At 45.9% G+C, this 22,256-nt stretch overlaps 1 protein-coding gene across 2 annotated transcripts; it reads right to left on the reverse strand.

The window, feature by feature from the left end:
* Nucleotides 1–383: 383 nt before the first annotated feature.
* On the reverse strand, nucleotides 384–22,230 carry trmt1 (tRNA methyltransferase 1). 2 transcript variants are annotated; one of them, XM_068021258.1, is made up of 17 exons: nucleotides 22,173–22,230; nucleotides 20,162–20,561; nucleotides 18,323–18,378; nucleotides 18,110–18,243; nucleotides 16,617–16,804; nucleotides 15,123–15,238; nucleotides 14,540–14,652; nucleotides 11,307–11,455; nucleotides 10,382–10,465; nucleotides 8,752–8,821; nucleotides 7,885–8,019; nucleotides 6,435–6,520; nucleotides 4,857–4,965; nucleotides 4,294–4,370; nucleotides 2,245–2,364; nucleotides 1,332–1,446; nucleotides 384–605 (listed from the first exon to the last, which is right to left on the reverse strand). In XM_068021258.1, the coding sequence occupies exons 2-17, from the start codon at nucleotides 20,527–20,529 to the stop codon at nucleotides 528–530; spliced, it is 1,998 nt and encodes a 665-aa protein (XP_067877359.1). In that variant the 5' UTR covers nucleotides 20,530–20,561; nucleotides 22,173–22,230; the 3' UTR covers nucleotides 384–527. The 2 variants fall into 2 exon arrangements, 1 of the variants encoding a protein (XP_067877359.1); XR_010970963.1 differs by lacking the exon at nucleotides 384–605 and having other exon boundaries at nucleotides 1,358–1,446; nucleotides 2,245–2,357.
* Between the last annotated feature and the right edge of the window lie 26 nt (nucleotides 22,231–22,256).

Raw genomic sequence — 22,256 nt, forward strand, 5'->3', positions numbered from 1 at the left:
GAGGTGAAGAGGAACTGCTCTTTTAACTCTGTTAGGATTACTTTAGACAGATTGCCAGGTTCTATCTCTGGGCTATTAACGCAGTTGAAATGCTAAAATTGGCCTTTGCACAGGCAGCTGAAGGAGGGGGAAAATATGCCAAGAATTTATATCTTGACCGCCGTTCAGTGACTTTGACCTAAATGGGCATTAGGTGAGATCAGGACAGCATTTACGAATGGTAGCCTCCACTGTCAACACTTGCTAATTGGACAAACTACTGGGAGACTCCCTAGAACTGCATCCCAACACAAGACAACATGATCAGGTTTGGGGGAAAACACAGTTATACTTTAGCCAAGAACTTATTTAAAAATGCAGTTTAATTATAAATAACAAAACACTGCATGTAGAATATTTTACATTTTATATACAGATTCTGCAACCACTGAGTAAAGGATGTTTCCCCCCCTCCCGGAGGCTTCAGAATTTGCAATATAAATAGTGCCACAGAACCTTCAACGCAAGCTTCAGAGAGACGCAGTTTTCTATTGGCCAGTTCTCGTCGTGGTCTCATTCTCATCCTGATGGGAGTAACGACATTCCTCTCCGTATGTACAGTTTCCCTGCGATGAGAAGGGCAAATCAGCCAAGCAACTAATACAAAGTACATCTCAGCAACTCTAATGTGTGGATCAACCCCCGGTAACTTCAGTACCCCATATGCAGTGTTGAAACCCTTCATTACCCTCGGACCTAATGCATGGACGAAGATGGATTAAATCTGGCAGAGATGGATAAAACAATTCAACACACCTCGGTTCCCAGAGGAGTGATAGTTTAAGGTGCTGGGTGGGGGTCCTGTCTGCGAAAGATCCCAAACCTTTGTCTCCACTGGGTGCTTCCAATGGTGTCATGGAGTATCAGGATTTCAGTGGGTAGCACTGTGTGGATCAATGCTCTTAACCATCTGGGAACTTTTAAAAATGGACTTCGAGTCTCCAAAAGTCCATTTAAGTAGCACATTGACCATCGAGTACCCCCCCTCCCTTAACAGACCAATGAAACAGCCAGCACCTATATGGTTAGAAACCCAAATGTTTCTAGAAGGTTCCCTGGGGTAAATCACAGCTAAACACACAAGTGAAATGCCTGTAAGTGCAAGGATCACTAACTGACTTCTATAGCAGGGATCTGGCCCAATGCCTAGTACACGTCTGGTGTAACCACCTTTAATAGACCGCCTGCTGTTGTGCATTAGCTCCAAGCATCTGCCAGCGATGTGAACACACACAGTTTAGTCAAGCCTCAGATTCAAACAAATCCATGTTACCAAAAGCTTTCACTCTTACCTCTCGGAACTTTTTACAGGTGATATTTTTCCCATAGTCTGGATCGTCCAGCTTCTGCTTCCGTTTATTCTGCAGCCGTTTGCTTTTCTCTTCTAGCGGTTGTAGAATTCCTCCACTAGGAGACACACAGAGCACCAACTCTAACAACTTCATTAGAGAGCCTCAACTTACATCCACACACCTGGAACCTCATCATATGGATTGTAAGAGCCCAGAAACTCTTGTCGCCATATAGGACTAACCCCACCCCCCGCCTCCATCAGCTGGTTTAGAGATGGCTATGGCTGTGGAAGGAGTGTGTATGTCACAGCCTGTCAGACTAAACCAGCCTGAAAGTTCTTACACTAGTGCACACACTCCTCCAGGGAAAGAGAACACAACTAACTGGCTACAACTCCTTGTTATTTTAGGACATGCAGATTCACATGAGTACATCTATGGCATCTGCTGCAGCCCAGAGGGGTATATGAGAGAGAGAGAGAGAGAGGGAGGGAGAGAGGAAAAAGAGAGCGCAAGAGAGAGGGAGGGGAGAGAGAGGGGGGCAAGAGAGAGTGTAAGTACAATGAGCAATGGAGCAAGGTTGGCAAGTGGTAAGGAAGTGGAGTGTGGTAGTGAGCACCCAGGAAGAGAACTGAAGTTTGTGCTGGTAAATCACTGCTCGCCCCGTGCATTTCTTCGGTTGTAAGGCACTCGGAGGCTGAAAGGCAGCTGCGATTTCTCCCCCCTTACCCATCGCTGTCATCACTGAGCCATGACTTTGGTGGGGGGGGGCGGGCAGAATTTATTTTGAATTTTAATTTGCTAGAAGCAAAAATATCAAGTCCTCTCCTGCCCAGTTTAAAAAAAAACAAACAAAAAAAGCCCCCGACCTGACACAGCCGGACGCAGTGCCCATTCCCAGCTGGAATATTACCCGGCTCTGGCCCTCGCCTTTGGTCCCCAGTTGGCTGCTGGATTTTCCTGGAATCGTTTTAGCCCTTGCTTCCTAGATTTGGGATTCGCATCTTCCCGGATATCGAAGCAAGCCTGCAGTCTGAGAGATGCCAGGTTAGTGCAAAAACCAGTGAGAAAGAAATACAACAGGTTTATTCTGAAAGGATTGGAAACAGGGAAGAATCGCGCACCATTGGCAACTCTACAAACCCAAAAGAAATTCTGCATCATTCAGCTGGTAAAAACAAACATGAAACAGTCGCACACAATTGTACCTCAGTCAGTATGAGATTAGAGTTATTTTAGCACTGCTGGGTTACAGGAACTCAAACGATAATCAACTTAGGAATTGCAAGACCAAGGTTCACCTCTTACCATCCCGGTGGTCACATGATTATGGAGTGATTGACCAATCACTATAATTAATCTCAATCAATGAATCTACAACACAGACATGGAGGTGAGGAAAACCCCCAGTGGCGGAGAGCTTTGGGAACCAAGAGGTCCAAAGTCACCTGATCCTTACGAGCACGTTCCACACTACTCATACTGGATCTCAAATTGCTACTTTCTGGAAGAAATCCCTCATATTTGAATGAATCAATTCCAATTGCTTCCACCATCTCCCTCAAACTTGTTCCACAGACTCCCAACTTGTACAAATTATTGGCCCAGCCTCAGCTGTGTAACTGCAATACAGACATGTCATTGGAGTGGGCACGCTGAGGGGCTTTTAAACTGATTTCTCAGGCCAGGCACGCGAGTTACAATTACAGGCAATGAAAGCGGGGAAGGTAAAACCTGGAACAACAGACTCTCAGATTCTAAAAGTGATGGAAATAAATTTAACTCCTGTGTTTCGATAAATCACAAATTCCACAACAAGGAATTTAGATTTAATTACAGTTGCAAATACATGCAACAGACCAACTAATCGGGGAGGCAGATAGTGTTGGCAGGTTTAAGAGGGAACAGGATAGGTATTTGATCAAGAGTCTATAAGATGAGCCTACAGTGATTTTCAAACTGCCCTCAGTCTGTGGTGGTTTCTTCCAGCCCTGTTAGAATCATAGAATGTTACAGCACAGAAGACAGCCATTTAGCCCTTTGTGCCTGTGCTAGCCCTTTGAATGAGCTATCCAATTAACTCCACTCCACTGCTCTTTGCCCTTTGCATTTGCTCTGCAAATTTTTCCCTTTCAAGTATTTATCCAATTCCCTTTTGAAAGTTATTACTGAATCTGCTCCCAATGCCCTTTCAGGAAACACATTCCAGATCACAACAACTCACTGGGTGAAAAATAATGTTTCCTGCAACACCAAAACCCCTTCCCATCATTATCCAGTGCCACCTCTTGTAAATTCGAAGTGATCACAGGGACAGGCTCAGCCAGGCTGCCTTCCACAGTACAATAGTCTGCAAATGTTCACACAAAATGAACAGCCACTGGAAAGAAAATTGCACCCCTGGAGCTCATTGGAAAAAGGGAAAAATTGACAAAAGTCACACAGTACTCGCTAGGTGAATGTTATTAGGTGACAACACACTTGGTGATGCATTACACTGTGCCATAGGACAGAGGCACAGCTTCAGCCAAATCACAGCAGTCTCAGGCATGGCATCCTTGAAGGATCATTGCTTGGAGGAGGCACTGTGTAGCCAGTGCCCATTGGTGTATTCCAAGTCAGAGATGGACAGTGAATGCAGGCAGCATCTGTGACCATGGGGTGACATCATGGCAGAGTTTGATTTCATCTGCAACAAACACTCACTTCCCAACGGGATCCACAGGACAAACAGCAAGAACCTTGACTGATTTGGTTTTGTTACCCCCCCCCACCCGTAGCCCAGCCCAAGGGGTCACCGAGACCATTTGTAACAGCCTTACTGCCATCCCGACAGTGACCAACTAACTCAGCATTGAACAGGGACCAGGCACGAACTCTTCCTGATCTGTACAAAGCCAGCCCATACAACCCAGTGCAACACCAACCCTGACAGCAGGATTCACATTTAAAAACAACTTACACAGGCTCTTTGCCAAGGATCCGAAAGGCTGGACTGCTCTCAGACAGCTTCTCTCGCTTCACTGGGTGGATCTTTTCCTACACGAGAAACAGAGCCCGGATTAACCTCTAGCACAGGAGTCAGCAATCTTAAGAAAAGATAGTGTTGACTAAATTTTTAAAATGCTCTTAAGAGCCACAATGCTGTTACCCAAATAAAAGCCAATAATAACGAAAAAGACACATTTCAACAACATTTTAAAGGTTTTTACAAAAACGTTAATGATATTTTCTCACAAGTACAGTGTCAATAAGTTTAAAAAGCAAAACAAGCCATTTAATTAACAAAACTGATTCAATCGATCAATGTCGGGAGTCGCACGAGTCCTTAATGAGCTGCAGGTTCCAGACCCCTGCTCTAACTGCTCAGAAAATACACCGCCTCAAATTCCAGTGTACAAAGCCCTGTGCTCGCTCATTTTTAAAGGCCTTTGCACATCAAATAATTCTAATTTCATGCACTTTATCTCGCATCTAAGTGTTGACACAAACATCACTCAAAACACCTACAGATTCGCCTCTTACCCAGCTTCTCATGACGTCCCAGATCACTGAAGATGGTGCATCAGTTTTAATAGCATTTTTACAAGCATGCGAGAGGGACACTCGATACCCAGCATGAAGTAGGGCAGACCTAACAGAAGGTGGGAGAGAATAAAGAGATTGAAATCACTTCTCAGTATATATTTCCTTGCAGCTCATATTCATTTGTCTTTAACTGTTAAAAGGAAGAATTTTTGGAGGTAATTATTTTGTACTCAAAGCTGGGAAATGAAGTATCATTGCGATTTTTCACAACTACTGAAATCAAACACTCCCAGGACAAGCTCAGAATGAGTTAGATACAGTATAAAGTCCCCTCTACACTCTCCCATGAAACCCAAACCTCAAAAAGCAGCCCCTACGCACTAACCTTTCTACTATCCTTTCCAAAACAACAACTTAATACTTATTTATGTTGAATTATGAACACACTAATGTACACATTAGGAGCTAGGTTAATACTCTGCACCTGGCAAAGAAGAAACCTTCATCACACTCGTCTGTCTGCTGGATTTGAATCAGAGTTGAAAGCACAATATAATAAACTTTGTAAATCCCTTTCAACTATTCACCCTCCTTCCTTGTTACATGCATCAAGATAAAATGTCTATCACCTACATTGATTGCTGAGGCTGTCAATTTTACTCCATTCTCATTGTTCAAGTCTATTACTTCTCCTTTCTGCTTCGTGAATATCTCAATCACCCCGCACAATCCTTGCTCCACATTCACAACCCAAAAAAACTCCAATAAAAGCAAAATATTGCAGATGCTGGAAATCTGAAATAAAAACAAGAAATGCTGGATATCCTCAGCAGGTCTGTCAGCATCTGCGGAGACAGAAGCAGAGTTAACGTTTCAGGTCGGTGACCCTTCATCAGAACTGGCAAATATTAGAAATGTAACAGGTTTTAAGCAAGTAAAGTGGGGGTGGGGCAAGAGTGTGACCTTGTCCTATCAACACCTCTTTTGTTATCTCTTGCCCCACCCCCACTTTACTTGCTTAAAACCTATTACATTTCTAATATTTGCCAGCTCTGATGAAGGGTCACTGACTTGAAACGTTAGCATCTGTGGAGAGGGAAGCAGAGTTGACACATCTGCTGAGCATTTCTTGTTATTATTCAAAAAAAAACCTCCACATGTTGGAGTTACAGCCATCTCAAAAGTTTCTCATCCACCCAATATAAAAATAAACTTTTAAACACTTAAAAAAAAAAATCAAAATACCTCCTGTAACTTCACAGACACACCACCCCACTGGGACTGAGAGTACCCAGGATCCTGTGTACTCCTCCACCCCGACAGCCCCCTCCGTTTCCACCCCCCCCCCCCCGAGCCTTTTATCCACAAGTACAATTGCTGCAGCTTCAGCACAGGAACTCCGAGAAGTCACTAAAGCCACATCTCAGGCAGGCCCAGTTCGTTCTGCCTTCTTATGAAAGAGCCTCTGTTCACCTCCCCAGCACAGTCTGCTTAGAGTTTGTTCATCCACCTCCCAACATTCTGGACCATCATTCACAAGAGGCAGAGGAGAGAAGCTAAAAGCAATGATCTTACCTCATCTGCAGGAGGGATGGAGTATTAGAGTGGATAACACTGCTCAGGTGGTCCATGGTATGGTATAAAGGGCAGTCCGGCAACTCCTAGTAAAGGAGAAACCAATTTCAGGCGAAATGTAAAACGAATGGATCGCATGACATTGTAAAGCGCTGATCTGCTATTTCACCCATCGTATGATAGGGCAAGATAAAAGGGGTAGTGCTTAAGCCAATACAACAACTTGGACTTTCAACAAAGAGAAACTTCACAGAGACAGAGACAATCAAAAAATGGATGTTAAGCCAAAGGAGGAGCTGAGTGATGGAGGGAGGTGGGGAGGGGGGTAAAAAAAAAAGTGACCAAATGTTTAGTTACAGAGGGTTTTAAGTGTAGGTCTTAAAAGGAGGAGATGGAGATAGGAAGGGAATCCCAGAGGATGGGATCTAGGTGACTGAAGACACAGTTTCCAGTGATGGGCAAAGGAAGCAGGGTGCGGATGCTCAAGAGGCCGGAGAATCAGATGGACAGAGCTCTGGGTGAGGGGTGGAAGGTTTGTACAGAGTTAGGGAGGGCGAGGCAATGAAGGGATTTAAACATGAGAAGAAGTAGTTTAAATGAAGGTGTTGGGGGAACAGAACCCAGTGTACATCAGCAAGGGCAAGGGTGATGTGTGAGTGAGACAGGATGCAGCTTGGGATGAGCTCAGGTTTACAGAGGGTGCAGGATGAAGAGCACAGAGCCTGAAGCTGACAAAGGATATTTAAGAGTTTCAGTGCCTGGTACAGTGAGAAAGGGATGGAAGCAGGTAAAACTACAGGTGGAAGCAGACGGTCTTTATTTCGGAGCGGATATGGGGTTGGAAGCTTTTATCAGGGCTGAATAGGACTCTGAGGCTTTAATCATTTCCTGGGGAATGGAAACAGGAAGGACGGTATGGAGTTTGTTGAAGATGATGCCTTCGGTCTTCCCAATATTATATGGGAGACTGGTTTTCCCACCCCTTATCTCTCCCTTATGTCGCCATCTCAGAGATCGGTCTGTATTTCTCTTAGCCACTGCTTCCCACTCCCAGGGCCACAGAGTTGAAGTTGAGAGTTTGTTCCAAGTTGGTGAATGGGATTGGCCATGTGGAAAAACTACTAGAAATGTTTACATTGGAAAAAGGACAGATTAGAAGTGAACTGTTTCACAAAATGGCTGCTGCATTTGCCTATATCTCAGCACAGGCACAATGGGCTGAATGGCCTTTTGCTTTATTGTATCATTCTACAGAACAGTCAACTGTCCTTTAATATTCATGACATTTGATGTCGGAGGATGGGACAAGCAGCTATGTTCATTCTTCAGGCTTTTAAAACCCAAGCACGTTTTCATCCACCCAATGATTGGATTTACTCAGTCTTCCCTCAGCTGTTCTGCCCAACAAGACCTGGTCCTTCAGCCAAACGGAAATACTCTATGAGCTCACCTCGGTGACCATGCTGAGCATGCCTAGTATCCTATCAGAAGTCTTGAACCGCTGTGGGCTGTGTTCCACTGATTCAAGAACCCTCTTGATGAAGCCCTGGTCATGGATTTGCTCAGCCCAGATTGGACCACCAAGCTGAAATCAGAAAAGAAACATCAGCCTAAATCCACAAAAAAAGCTGGCATAACCTTCCCCTGGTGAACACACACCTTTACACAGGCTGTGAAACAAGGAGCATTCACATTAATGGTCTGAACTGGTGGTTGCAAAAAACAGAAAAACTCCATTGATAGTGCAAGCTGGAGTGGTGGAAGCTGGAGTGGTGGAAAGTTGAACGGAAACAGCTGATTACACTCCTGCAATAGACACACACAGACACCCACCCCACCCCCCCCCCCCCACCCCCAGGGGAGCCGGCTTTTATCTTTGAGGGATGTCGCTTCCAAGCTGGAGCAATTAACAACACTAACTGAGCCAGAGTGCCAAGCGTCTGCCATGTACACTGGGTTACCAAGTGCCAAGCACCGGACTGCACATCCACAGAAATTCTTTAATTCTGGTCAAATTTGGTGAGGATGGAAACGGAGCTTTAAAGCTTGTTCCTCATGACGCTCTGATACATGCAATGTTTTACTACACTAAAGGCGCTATATACATGCAATACTTGTTATCCAAGTCTTTGCATATCACAGAACGGTCAGAAGACAAATAGGATCTGCTCTAATCTGAGATTGGCAGTTTTATCCTATTGTCTAATGATCAATTTTAAAAAAAAATTAATAACTGCATACTGGGACTGCAGAGTAGCTATACCAACACTGCACTGACCAGACAGAATGGAAATGCCGAATTCAAGGGCTCCCTTACCTGGTGCCTCTGGCAGCAATGCTCACACTCTGCTCCCATCGGCGGCCCCGAGCTTGCTGTGTACTTGTAGCTGAAAAAAAACATTACCACAGCATACTATTAGAAAAGAAAGAACTTGCAATTCTGTGGCACCTTTCATAACCTCAAGATGTCCCAAAGCACTTCAGAATCAATGAAATAATTTGAAGTATGGTCACTGTTGTAACATAGGAAACGCAGCAGCCAATTTGCACACAGCAAGATCCCACAAACAGCAAAATGGGAATGACCAGATAATCTGCTTTGGTGATGTTGATTGAGAGATAACTATTGGCGAGGACATATTGGAGAACTCTCGTGCTCTTCGAAATACCACCATGGGGACCTTTAACCGAAAGCACAAAAGGGGCCTCGATTTAACATTTCATCCAATAATGTAGCACGCCCACAATATGCACGGAGATCATTGGCCTAAATGTTCTGCTCTTGTCTTTGGAGTTGGACGAGAACTCACAACCTTCTGACTCAAATGAGATTGCTGCCCACTGAGCCACAGATGAAAAGCATTACACATTAGCATACTCGCAAAGCACAGTTGGTTTTTATTTTGTAGGACAACTTTTCAGTCACTAAGAATAGCTGTTTTATGAAAGAGTTAAAGGACAGACTAACCTACTTCATCAGCACCCCAGCCTTCAGTATTAAAGCAACTGAATCAAAATTGGACTCATCCAGTATGAAAAAGAATGAATGCACTTGCAGTTCAGAGAAGGTTTACTAGACTAATACCTGAAATGGGTGGGTTGTCTTTATGAGGAAAGGTTGGACAGACTAGGCTTGTATCCGCTGGAGTTTAGAAGAGCAAGAGGCGACTTGATTGAAACATACAAGATCCTGAGGGGTCTGGACAGGGTGGATGTGGAAAGGATGTTTCCTCTTGTGGGAGAATCTAGAACGAGAGGTCACTATTTAAAAATAAGGAAATGCCCATTTAAGACAAAGATGAGGAGAAATCCTCTCTCTCAGGAGGGTTGAGAATCTTTGGAACTCTCTTCCTCAAAAGGCAGTGGTAGATAGATTCTAGATAAGCAAGGGGGTGAAAGGTTATAGGGGGTGGACGGGAATGTGGAGTTGAGGTTACAATCAGATCAGCCACAATCTTGAGGGGCCGAATGGCCTACTGCTGCTCCAAATTCATATGTTCTACAGCATCTTTCACAATCTCAGGTCATCCCAACGTGTATGACAGACAAGGTAGTACTTTTGAAGTATAGTCAATGTTATAATGTAGGAAACAGAGCAAGGTCCCATGAAAAGCCACACAATAACGACCAAATCACCTGCTATTTTTTTGATGAAGTTGGCCGAGGGATCAATATTAGTCAGGACACCGGGGACAACTCTCCTGCTCTTCTTTGAATAGTGGCTTGGGATCTTTTACTGAATCCAAGAGAGAAGACAGAACCTCTGAAAGATCTCCCTCGGCCGAGCAGAGCGGAGTAACGCAGCAGCATCGACAGCACGTCTGCAGCCCAGACTGTTCTGTCACTGGGACACAGCAGTAACCACGAGGAGATCAGCAGGGAAGAAACAAAATAAAACGGGTAACATTGCATAATAACTTTACAAGGAGAAACAGCCAGTCACTTACTTGTTGCCATGGCGGATCATTTTCCCCATTCTCTGAATGTGGAAGGTGCCACAGCCCACACAGTTATATACCAGGGCCTGCTTACTGTAACAGAATCACAAAGCTCAGACACATAGCAGCTTACAGACCCTCCGTATCACACTCAAAACTTTAATCACATCAATAAATTAGGTTCTCCTCTAAACATGGCAGATAGAAGAGAACTGGTTTAGGAGTTACTGAGTCAGACACAGATTTATCAATAAAAAATAACTGCTGCAATTATACAGCTTATGGCAAATTAAAATGAGTTTATTGGACTGGGAGGAAACAGGAAGAAAGCACCATGTCTTGGAAGAGACTAACTTTACCGCACTAGCAGTATCTCCAGCTCACACTCCAGCCATTCGTATGGCTGCTTCTTTGAGTGAAGCTGTCAATTAAAGCCAGAGAGAGAGAGCGAGAGAAGTTTGTTCTGTGGATGCATTCCAACAAGGGCACGCATTCAGACTGTTCCAGGACATGACCCAGGGGGAACAGGCCTATGCTGCACACCAATTTAAATGGGCCTGGCACTGATCTGTTGGCATGAACATGGGCCGAGGACCAGGTCAGAGTCAGCTGAACCGTCTGTCTCAAGCCTCCCCACATCAGTGGGTAGGACATCCGACACTCCCTGGCAGAGCCACAATGACCACTTGAATACTGTGCAAAGTCGAGCCTGCAACTACATGATCAAACTCAGGAGGAGCCAGCACCTTCACGTGGAGGGGACAAGGAATGGCACCTAAATGCAAACAGTTTAAGTGGGTCAGACGCACAGTAAAAGGTTAGAAATTGCACAGCAATTGACACGTCTTTTAAAGAAAAAATTAAATGAATTAGGTTTAAGTAGCGCAGCCTCCTACATCGAGCAGATTGATTGGGCCTCACCCAGATACCGTACCTGGCAGATGCTTTAACCGTAGCCTGTCCCGTGAACACCTGGACAAACACACGGATGTAGAAGTCAACACTGACGGAGAGGACAGGGATGATGTATCGCTGGTAACAGTTTGCACGAAGATCCAAGTTGTGTAGGATGATGCGTAGAGCCTGTGCAGGAATAACAAGATCAAGGGTGAGGGAGGGTGACACACAATGTCACTTAAAAAAAAACCTATACATATCCCATTTTTTTTAGTCATTCCTCAGCAATAGGGTTGCCAGAAAACTTATCTCCAGGCCACCAGCTCTGTAAACTAGTGCGAGGAAATAGATAATTCTTTAAGAATGTACAGCACAGAAACAGGCCATTCAGCCCAACTGGTCTGTGCTAGTCTTTATGCTCCACACGAGCCTCTTCCCAACCCCTCTTGATCTCACCCCATCAACATATCATTTATTTCTTTTTTATTTGTTTGGGGGAATCTGTGCCAGCATTTATTGCCCATCCCCAATTGCCCTTGAGAAGCTGGTGGTGAGCCGCATTCTTGAACCACTGCAGTTCTTGGGGTACACCAACAGTGCTGTTAGGAAGGGAGTTCCAGGATTTGGACCCAGCGACAGTGGAGGAACGGCGATATAGTTTCATGTCAAGATGGTACGGGGCTTGGAGGGGAACCTGCAAGTGGTGGGGTTCCCATGCATCTACTGCCCTTGTCCTTCGAGGTGGTAGAGGTCACAGGTTTGGAAGGTGCTGCCGAAGGAGCCTTGATGAGTTACTGCAGTGCATCTTGTAGATGGTACACACTGCTGCCACTGAAGTCAGTGGTGAAGGGAGTGAATGTTTGTGGATGGGGTGCCAATTAAGCGGGCTGCTTCGTCCTGGATGGCGTCAAGCACCATCCAGTCAAGTGGAGAATATTCCATCACACTCCTGACTTGTGCCTTGTAGATGGTGGACAAACACTGAGGAATCAGGAGGTGAGTTATTCGCCACAGAATTCCCAGCTTCTGACCTGCTCTTGTAGCCACAGCATTTATAGGGCTGATCCAGTTCAGTTTCTGGTTAATGGCATCCCCAGGGTGTTGATGCTTTTTGTGCACACGACATACCTTGGCAATTTTCCACATTGCCGGGTAGATGCCAGGTTGTAGCTATACTGGAGCAGCTTAGCTAGGGACACGGCTAGTCCTGAAGCACAAGCCAGAATATTGTCAGGGCCCATAGCCTTTGCAGTATCCAGCACCTTCAGTCATTTCTTAATATCATGCCAAGTAAATCAGATTGGCTGAAGTCTGGCATCTGTGATGCTGGGGACTTCAGGAGCAGGCAGAGATGGAACATCCCTTCGGCACTCCTGGCTGAAGATTGTTGCAAATGCTTCAGCCTTATCTTTTGCACTGATGTGCTGGCCTCCCCCATCAAGGATGGGGATGTTTGTGGAGCCTCCTTCTCCTGTCAGTTGTTCAATTGTCAACCACCATTCACGACTGGACGTGGCAGAACTGCAGAGCTTAAGTTTGATCCGTTGATTATGGGATCGCTTAGCCCTATCTATTTCATGCTGCTTCTGTTGTTTTGCATGCAAGTAGTCCTGTGTTGTAGCTTCACCAGGCTGACACCTCATTTTAGGTATGCCTGGTGCTGCTCTTGGCATGCCCTCCTGCACTCTATATTGAACCAGGGTTTGTCCCCAGGCTTGATGGCAACGGTAGAGTGAGGGATATGCTGGACCATGAGGTTACAGATTGTGGTTGAATACAATTCTGCTGCTACAATTCTCCTTCATGTTCTTATCTAGATTCGCCTTAAATACATCTATGTTATTTGTCTCAACTGTTCCCTTTCCATACTCACCACTGCACTGCAGCAACTTACCAAGCCTCCTTTGACAGCACCTTCCAAACTCACGATCTTTACCACCGAGAAGGACAAGGACAGCAGATGCATGGGAACACCACCACCTGCAAGTTCCCCTACAAGTCACACACCATCCTGACTTGGAACTATATCGCTGTTCCTTCACTGTCACAGGGTCAAAATTCTGGAACTCCCTCCCTAACAGCACTGTGGGTGTACCTACACCCCAAGGACTGCAGCAGTTCAAGAAGGCAGCTCACCACCACCTTTGCAAGGACAATTAGGGATGGGCAATAAATGCTGGCCTGGCCAGCGATGCCCACGTCCCTCAATTAATAAAAAAACTCACTGGGTAAAGAAGTTTCTCCTGAATTCCTTATTGAATTTCTTCATGACTATCTTATATTTATGGTCCCCTAGTTTTGATCTCCCCAACAGCTTCTCTACGTCTACCTTATCGAATCCTTTCATAATCTTAAAGACCTCTATCAGGTCACCCTTCAGCCTTCTCTTTTCCACAGGAAAGAGTCCCAGCCTGATCAATCTTTCCTGACAGTTGCCTCTCAGTTTGGCAGCATCCTTGTGAATTTTTTTTTGAATGTCCTCCAATGCCTCTATATCCTTTCTATATTCTGAAAATCAGAACTGTGCAGAGTGCAGCATTCTAATACTTACATTTATATAGTGCCTCTCAACAGCAAAACTTCCCAAACTGCTTCACAACTGGACTGCGGTATCCAGGCAACCAGAGATAGCTTTTCATTCCCAGGCTCGATTCTGCACGTCACTTTCAGACCCCACCTACTATCCCATTTACAGAGTTATCTTCAGCAGCAAGAAGCAGAGACAGAGGCACCAGCAATCAGCATCACAGGAGGTGGGTGAATTATCTGATGTCCCCACACCCCCGACTGCCATGTACTGCCAGCGCCAAACCTAAACCTGGGTACCACTGGCACCAAGGACGGCTGTAAAACATCCCCCAGACATCGGAGGGAGACCGCAGGCACCCACTGAGATCATTAACTCCGCACAGGAATTAGGCAGGATTCCTGCCACTGATCACCATGGTGTAAGTCACGAGTCGAGCAATGACAACATTGGGCCCAGCTACAACGGTTCCCTCAATATTAACGATTCAAGTGAAGAGTTCTGACTAGAGGTGCCGGCGTACTTGTAGCCCAGAAGAAGGAGTGAGTGGGAATAAAGCGCAAGTATCCAGAGCTCACTCCTTCCCCCCCAACCAGCCACAATGCGCTGAGTGTCTCCTTGACTCCACTCTCTTCCTGTCCCTTCCCAAGTGCTTTCCTGAATTAGCAGCCTCTTTCCCAGAGATTTCCTACCCTCCTGGCACTTGCCAGAATAGCAGAGGCCCGGAATCGGCTGAAACTCACCATTTCGTGACAAAACTTTGATTTCAGCGACATAGCTCCGTACTTGCTATAACAGGTCTCCCCGCTGTTCCCGGCCATCACTGCCATGTCCGTACACGTGACACAAAGAAGCCCTGAAAAGGAACACGAGATTTAGTTATTCAGATTTACTCTAATCCCCCAAAACATTCAACTGAAGCAAGCACCCTCCCTACAGCTCACACAGAGGGTTAGTGGTGGAACACAGACTACCTCCCTGCCCTGACAGGAAGTTCAAAAGGAGAGAAATGCTGGTCAAAAAAGGTTAAAAATGTTATAATTCTCCACCCAGCAACAGCATCCGGACTACAAGAATTCTACCTCCAGGGCAGCACTATCCAGACTGTAACAGGCACCCTCTCCTAGCCCTAGGAGGCTCACCAGGCAACAACACTCCTTCCCAAGGCAGTTACCTACAAGCCGCAGAAGCCCAGCAGAGTTTGTCAGACGCACACACACCCCCTCTCCCCCCACCCCCCACACCCACTCCCCTCCAACACAAGGGCCCAAAATTCCAATGGCCAGTTTTGAAATTCCAATCAGACATTCTCTTGTTCCACCTCACCTCCTTCACTGACGGCTTGAACGGCCGCGTCAATGAACTGCGACGGACTTCCGTAGGGATCCAGGTCAATCACATCAAACCGGTGCCGTCCCCTCTTGGACTCGTACAGGAGCATGCTGCAGAGTTGGAGACAACCCCCCCCTTTCCCCGGTTAGTATTCTCTACAGTCTGATATGTTACATCATAGAATCAGCCAAGTATTTATAAACTTAAATTTAAATTTAGAAAGCACAAACTTTCAGCCAAGGCGGCAGGAACCAATCGCAACAGGATCCAAAGAGACATTGGAAAAGGTAAAAGTGTTAATCCTCATTCCTGTTTACAGATCAATTAGTTGGACAGCTGCAACTAATTTGACACACTTCTTATTCTCTTTTAAAGTTTCTCCTTCCCCTAAAGGTGCTGACTTGTGTTAGCCATGGCTCAGTGGGTTAAACTCACGTCCGAGTCAGGAAATTGTGGGCTCAATCCCACTCCAGAGACTTGATCACAAAATCTAGGCTGACACCACAGTGCAGGACTGAGGCAGCGCCGCCCCGGCGGAGGTGGCATCTTTTGAATGAGTGCCGGGCAATGACCATCTCCAACAAGAGAGAATCTAACCATCTCTCTTGACATTCAATGGCATTACCATCACTGAATCTCCCACTATCAACATCCTAGGGGCTACCATTGACCAGAAACTGAACTGGAGTAGCCATATAAATACCATGGCTGCAAGAGCAGGTCAGAGGCTAGGAATCCTGTGGTGAGTAACTCACCTCCTGACTCCCCAAAGCCTGTCCACCATCTACAAGGCACAAGTCAGGAGTGTGTTGGAATACTCACCACTTGCCTGGATGGGTGCAGCTCCAACAACACTCGAAGCTCGACACCATCCAGGACAAAGCAGCCCGCTTGATTGGCACCCCATCTACAAACATTCACTCCCTCCACCACCGACGCATAGAGACAGCAGGGTGCACCATCTACAAGATACTCTGCAGCAATGCACCAAGGCTCCTTTGACAGCACCTTCCAAACCCGCGACCTCTACCAACTAGAAGGAGAAGGGCAGCAAATGCATGGGATCACCACCACCTGCAAGTTCCCCTTCAAGTCACACACCATCCTGACTTGGAACTATATCGCCGTTCCTTCATTGTCGCTGGGTCAAAATCCTGGAACTCCCTTCCTAACAGCACTGTGGGTGTACCTACCCCACATGAACTGCAGTGGTTCAAGAAGGCAGCTCATCACCACCTTCTCAAAGGCAATTAGGGATGGACAATAAATGCTGGCCTGGCCAGTGACGCCCACATACCACGAATGAATTTTTTAAAAAAAAAAAGCTCTTTGGGTTGCCCTGACTAGTGAAAGATGTGGAAATGTAAGTTCTTTATTATCCTGCATGTAACCTGACTCAAGAACACTTGATACAGACACTGGGTGCAAGAAATGGAGGACCTTTCAGATCCCTTATCAAGCTCTCAAATAAAAACCCGTACACCGTACCTTGCATCTGCCAAGCTAGCTGTTACCATGTGCTCCACTCCATTAAGCTCAATGTTTCTCTTCATTAATTCCACTGCTCTTGAGGAAAAGTCATTTGCCACAATACTGTGAATTCCAGGGACCTCCTTGGCGAATCTGATTGAGCGGAGCCCAGACGCTGCCAAACCCTCTAGTACACGGATCCCACCCTGTACACAGAATGAGACCAAATAAAATAAAATAAAGCAACAGCATGGTGCAAGGGTTAGACATTTATAAACAGAAGCTCAGGGGCAGAGGCACAAACAAGAACATTCAGGTTGAATTTCCAAGGCCAGCAGCTCACAACCCATTGTAAAGTATCAGACCTGTCTTAAGCAAAGTTAGATATTGCAAACAGACCCAGGTCCTCCAAACTATAATGCCTCAGTGAGCGGCTGCACATGATAAAATTTTCCCCGTTCCCAGAGACGCTCTTCCCTCCTCCCATTCACAGTCCCCTTTATTCAGGCAGGGATCCGAGTGTCCTGGCCCAGCCCAGCCCTCTTCAAACACATGTTCCTTTCATTCCTGCAATTCCCAGGAATACTCCTCCTCCCTCCGCAACCCCCCCCCTCCTCCCCACCGCCCCTCTCAGCCCCTGCCTCTCCCTAGGCCCCTCCCCCCCCCCGCTCACCCAGCCCCCTCCTCCCTCCCCCCCCCGCTCACCCAGCCCCCTCCTCCCTCCCCCCCCCCTACTGCATCGATCAGGGGAAACTGTAAACCTCATGTTAAACTAGCTGATCCATCTACTGGTATTTCAGTTGCTCAGCAGTATTCTGCTCCATTATTTCTGACACCAATCGAACTAAAGCTAATGATTTTGTTTCATATTCAAACATGTCATCCCTCCAACCACTCACAGCACAGCAAAGCAACTGAAAGCACCAGGTTCCAGCAGCATTTAATGCTGTTCCTCACATCAGCCTTTTGTCCTGCAAATTTTGTGATAGAAACATGCAACTGCATCAACAGGGAAGTGGGTCCAACATTCAGAACCTTTTGTTTAGAAACATTTGAATTGAGTAACATAGTGGTTATTATATTGGACTAGTAGTCTGGAGATGAGTATTCAAATCCCACTACAGCAGGTGGGAAATTTAAATTCAATTAAATAAATCTTGAATAAAAAGCTGGTCTTGGTATTGGGGACTGTAAACTATGGGATTGTCACAAAAACCCATCCGGTTCACGAATATCCTTCAGGGAAGGAAATCGGCCGACCTTAGCTGGTCTGGCCTACATGTGATTCCAGACCCACAGCAGTGTGGTTGACTCTTAACTGCCCTCTGAAATGGCCTAGCAAACCTCTCCTCCTCCTCCTCCTCCCCAGCCCCAACCTCCCTCCCTCCTCCCCAGCCCCAAGGTGGCAGGTTACCACCACCTTTGCAAAGGTAATTAGGGCTGGGCGGTAAATGCTGCCTTGCCCACCTCCCAAGAATGAAAATAACTACGCTCAGTGAGAATTGCCTCACCTCACATTTCTCTCCCACGTTGGCCGTTCTATTTACCACTGGTGCATCTTCCGATTCTGCTGCAGTCCCACCACTTTCACTTTCCGTCAGGTTTACAACAACCGCCTGCCTGTCCTCTTCTCCGGGGACCAGCACTGTGTAAAATATTTCAAAGTTGGTTAGCAGCATACCTACTTTCACCACCCCCTGTTAAACAAGGCGAAATCCACTCACCTCGAATCCCCTTAGTCAGCAGCTGCTGTCGGGCAAACTCTGTGATGATGGCACACCTGAGACAGAGCGAGAGAACACAAAAGCAAGAATTACTGCAGCAAATTATTAAACATTCCCCCCTTCTCACACCCCCAACCCATTCCTCTCCCTCCTCAAGGCTGCAATTCCTGCTGGGGTGCAGCTCCACCAATGCCACAGCCGCCAGGATATTTGATCTCGGCGCGGTGCAACAGCCAACTCTGACCTTGTCCTCACACACACATTTCTCAAACAGAGACGTCAGACAGCAATCACAGCAGGAACCCTGGTCACATCATCACTACCTAGCCCTGGCACGCTGAGGCTTGTTGTGGCATTATGTCCGGAGATTAGATAACAGTGCAGAGCTGAAACTGGAAACCTCCTGAACCGTCAGGAAGTCCATGATTGGTTTATTTATGGAGTGGCACTGCTGTATAAAACCTCATCACTCTAGTCCAGTTACGCCCTTTTTTCTGGTTTCCTTGGAGAATTCATCAAGTCGCCACAAAGGCTCCCTGGCTGCAGACCTCCTCCCTACTTACACTGTGTCCTGGAACAACAGAAATAGGAGGAGTATATCCTTCAGCCCCTTGAGCCTGCCCCACCATTCATTAGGACCTTGACCTTAACCTTCCCCTTCCCACACTATCCCCATAACCCTGGATTTCTTTAGCGTCCATGAATCTATTGATCTCAGTCTTGAATATACTCAGTGAGAGCATTCACAGCCCTCTGGGTGGAGAATTACAAAAGATTCCCAACCCTCCGAGTGAAGAAATTTGCCCTCCGCTCAGTCCTAAAAGGCTGACCCCTTATCCTGAGACTCTGACTCTCTAATTCTAGACTCTCCAGCCAGGGTAAACACTCTCACTGGATCTAAAAAGTCTGCAATGACAGTAGGACAACTTCAAACCCTTTAAAATCCTCATTAATCTTCAGTTTCTTCCACAGTCTCGTCCCACAACCCAGGCCTCTGCTTCTGCTCCAGAGACCCTGGGCTTGCCACCTCCCCCCACCCCACAAATCCTCAGCCGAGCCTTCAACCACCATGGCACCTGGACACTGGGATTCCATTCCTCAACCTTTCTACCTCCCCTACTTCTCAACTTCTCACCTGACTTTGCTTTCCGTCACATCCCCGACTACCTCTGCTTCCTGCTCAGGAGGCACTGCTCCCCGTGAAGCACCCTGGGAGCTCTTGTTATGTGAAAGGCCCCGATAAATAAAAATAAAACTTCTGATATTCCCACCCCAGTCACACAGCTGACATTAAACTAGTTTCAACTCCAATCTAAAAAGAGGACAGTGCTCTAGTCTGCATCCATCTCACACCATACCTGGCCCAAGACACCTTGCTCTTCACTCCAAACCCCACAATTCAATAATGAGGACCTGATCGGATCCAAATTACGAGCCAAACATTGGCGTGGACTGAAGCGCTTAATATCTGAATGTTACTTTATATAAAAGGAAAAATCACAAATCAGAAACCCTTTGAAATATTTTTAGCTAACTAGCCAGTTTGTGGACCGGGTGAGCGGGTGATGTCCTCGGACAAGTTACAGCCAAGATCAGAATTTATAACAGTAGAAAGACAACCACAAACTGCAAACGATTTGGCACCAACTGTGTGCATTAATTCAGCTTTTTGAAACTGGCACTCAGTAGCTCTTCCAGGTCTGCAACAATGCTAGAAATTACTATTTAAAAAGAAACTGCAAAAGAATATTTAACTATCGTCCTTTACGCAGTGTAATTATGACGCTGATAGTGAGACCTGCTCAATGTTACCACATGTCCATTAACACCATTACTTACGTTAGATCACGGTTGAACTCCTGTACAGGATTGTAAAATACCTCATTGGCACTGGGGAAGATAATCTTTGCCTTCCCCTCATTTATAACAGTCTCGCCATTCTTAATCCCTGAAGAGGTTGCACAATTTGGCAAAGCGTCCTTTGCAGCCTCCAAAAGGCTGGCTTTTTGGCACTGATCACCATCATTGCTTCTGCACGTCAGGCCTGGCTCTGCCTGTGATTCCTCTCCCATTTCCATCGTGGAGCTTTCCCCTGCGGTATCGTGAAGGAGAGATTCTGCCCGCACTGCTCTCCTCGCCACGATCCTGGCCACACTCCGAGTGCGGTGAACAAAGTATCTGACCTGCAGCACACTGTTTACCAGCATAAAGCAAGAACTCAAGCTGTGGTTGTTTAACTCTGGGGAAAACAAAGAATAATCCATTAAAGAAAAGTCAGAATTAAATACTAGAGGGGAAAAGATCTTAAACAGATCAGCAATGTGCATTTATATTTGTTTAGTCAAAGAAGTACAAAGGATTGCATTTATATAGCACCTTTCATAACTTCAGGATGTCCCAAAGCACTTTCAGCCAATGAAGTACTTTTTGAAGTGTAGTCACTGTTGTAATGTAGGAAACACAGCAACCAATTTGCACACAGCAAGATCCCTCAATGATGATCAGTTAATTTGTGTTTTTTTTTTAAGCAATGTTGGTTGGGTAAATATTGGCCAGGACATCAGGAAGAACTCCCCTGCCCGTCTTCCAAAACTGACCATCGGATGTTTACACCCACCTAAGAGGATAAGCAGGGCTATGATGAAAGGTCACAGACCTGAAACGTGAACTCTGTTTTTCTCTCTCTATTATTTCCAGCATTTTCTCTGTTTTTATTTAGGACAGACAGGACCTTGGTTAAACATCCCAATCAAAATATAAGTTCAATGACACAGAGGCATGAGAAAAAAATGGATACTAACCCAAATGGCACTTTATTTCTTTTTCCAGTTATGTGTTGGAATTCCAAGAGCATAGTGGCCTTTCACTGACACTATGTTGTAGTTTCCCCAGATTATTAGCATCAATTAACATCACCTGAATAAAGGAGATGGGCAGGAAGAGATTGTAGAGAGGTAGGAGGTTGGCTCTCTGTCATATGTATGGCAACACCATGCAGTGGTAACACTGTGTGGTTAAATAGCATTAGTAGATTGGTGGTGTGGGAGCACTGTAGGAGGTTGCTCGAAGAAAAGGATAGCAGTAAGAAATGGGGATGGGGAGCGAGAGAAGTGGTGGGTCTGAGCAGGTGGAAAACAGCAGCAGTAAGAGGAAGCCACTGGTAGAGGGCAGGAGTGGAAATTTAGGGACTAATACTGAGGAAATGTAGGAGTAGGAGAGGAACGAACGAGAATCCTTTCCCTCCTTTTGCAAAAGATTCTTGAAAAAAAAACCTCTCCAGCAGAAATCTAGAAACATGGTTAAGTCCTATAAAAAAGGCAAAAAGTTAAAATGGCTCTCAGTCACAGGCTGACAACCTGGAATTTTCTAAAGAGGATCCTCCCCAGAGCTGGTGACCCTCCTATTATTTCTTAGCAGTAATGGGAGCCAAAAGAGGCCTAGTACGTCTGGGGTGCTGAGTATAGCCCCACCTACCCTGGAATAGAAACTAGGAGGATTTAATATTGAGTATACGCAGAATTTATACAATATAGGAAGAGGCCATTCGGCCCATTATGCCTAGTAGGACTATCCAATTAGTCCCATTTACCTCCCCCTCTTGCTCTTTCTTCATAGCCCTCTGCACCATTTTCTCCTTTGTAAGTATAACTGATTTGAATGCAAGATTCAAATGTCACCCAAAAATAAAACACACAGCATCTCAGGAAGATGCGAACATATAAACAGAAGAGGCTGCAAATGCTCACCAGCAGGTGTCAGAATTTAAACATACAATCAAAATTTAAAAACTCGAAAAGTTTCTCTCTTTTTTTTTGAAAAAAAAAGACAGTCCATTGAAAGTTTCACTTACCCACAGACCAAGCAGCAAGGAATAGGGTCCGATGGGAGCCGCCATTTTGTTGAGGGCGGCGAAGGCTGATGGGAAGTGGACCGC

The sequence above is a fragment of the Heterodontus francisci genome, chromosome 43 (genome assembly GCF_036365525.1).
Source record: "Heterodontus francisci isolate sHetFra1 chromosome 43, sHetFra1.hap1, whole genome shotgun sequence".
NCBI classification, from domain to species: domain Eukaryota; kingdom Metazoa; phylum Chordata; class Chondrichthyes; order Heterodontiformes; family Heterodontidae; genus Heterodontus; species Heterodontus francisci.

What these genes read in the sequence shown, in the direction of transcription:
- trmt1 (XM_068021258.1), bottom strand. Translation starts at nt 20,529, where the DNA reads ATGCTGGTAAACAGTGTGCTGCAGGTCAGATACTTTGTTCACCGCACT. An exon ending in ACGTGGGAGAGAAATGTGAG is followed by an intron (nt 16,805 to 18,109) that starts GTGAGGCAATTC and finishes TTCTGTGTACAG; the next exon opens with GGTGGGATCCGTGTACTAGA. An exon ending in AAGGCGAGGGCCAGAGCCGG is followed by an intron (nt 1,447 to 2,244) that starts GTAATATTCCAG and finishes TGTGTCTCCTAG; the next exon opens with TGGAGGAATTCTACAACCGC.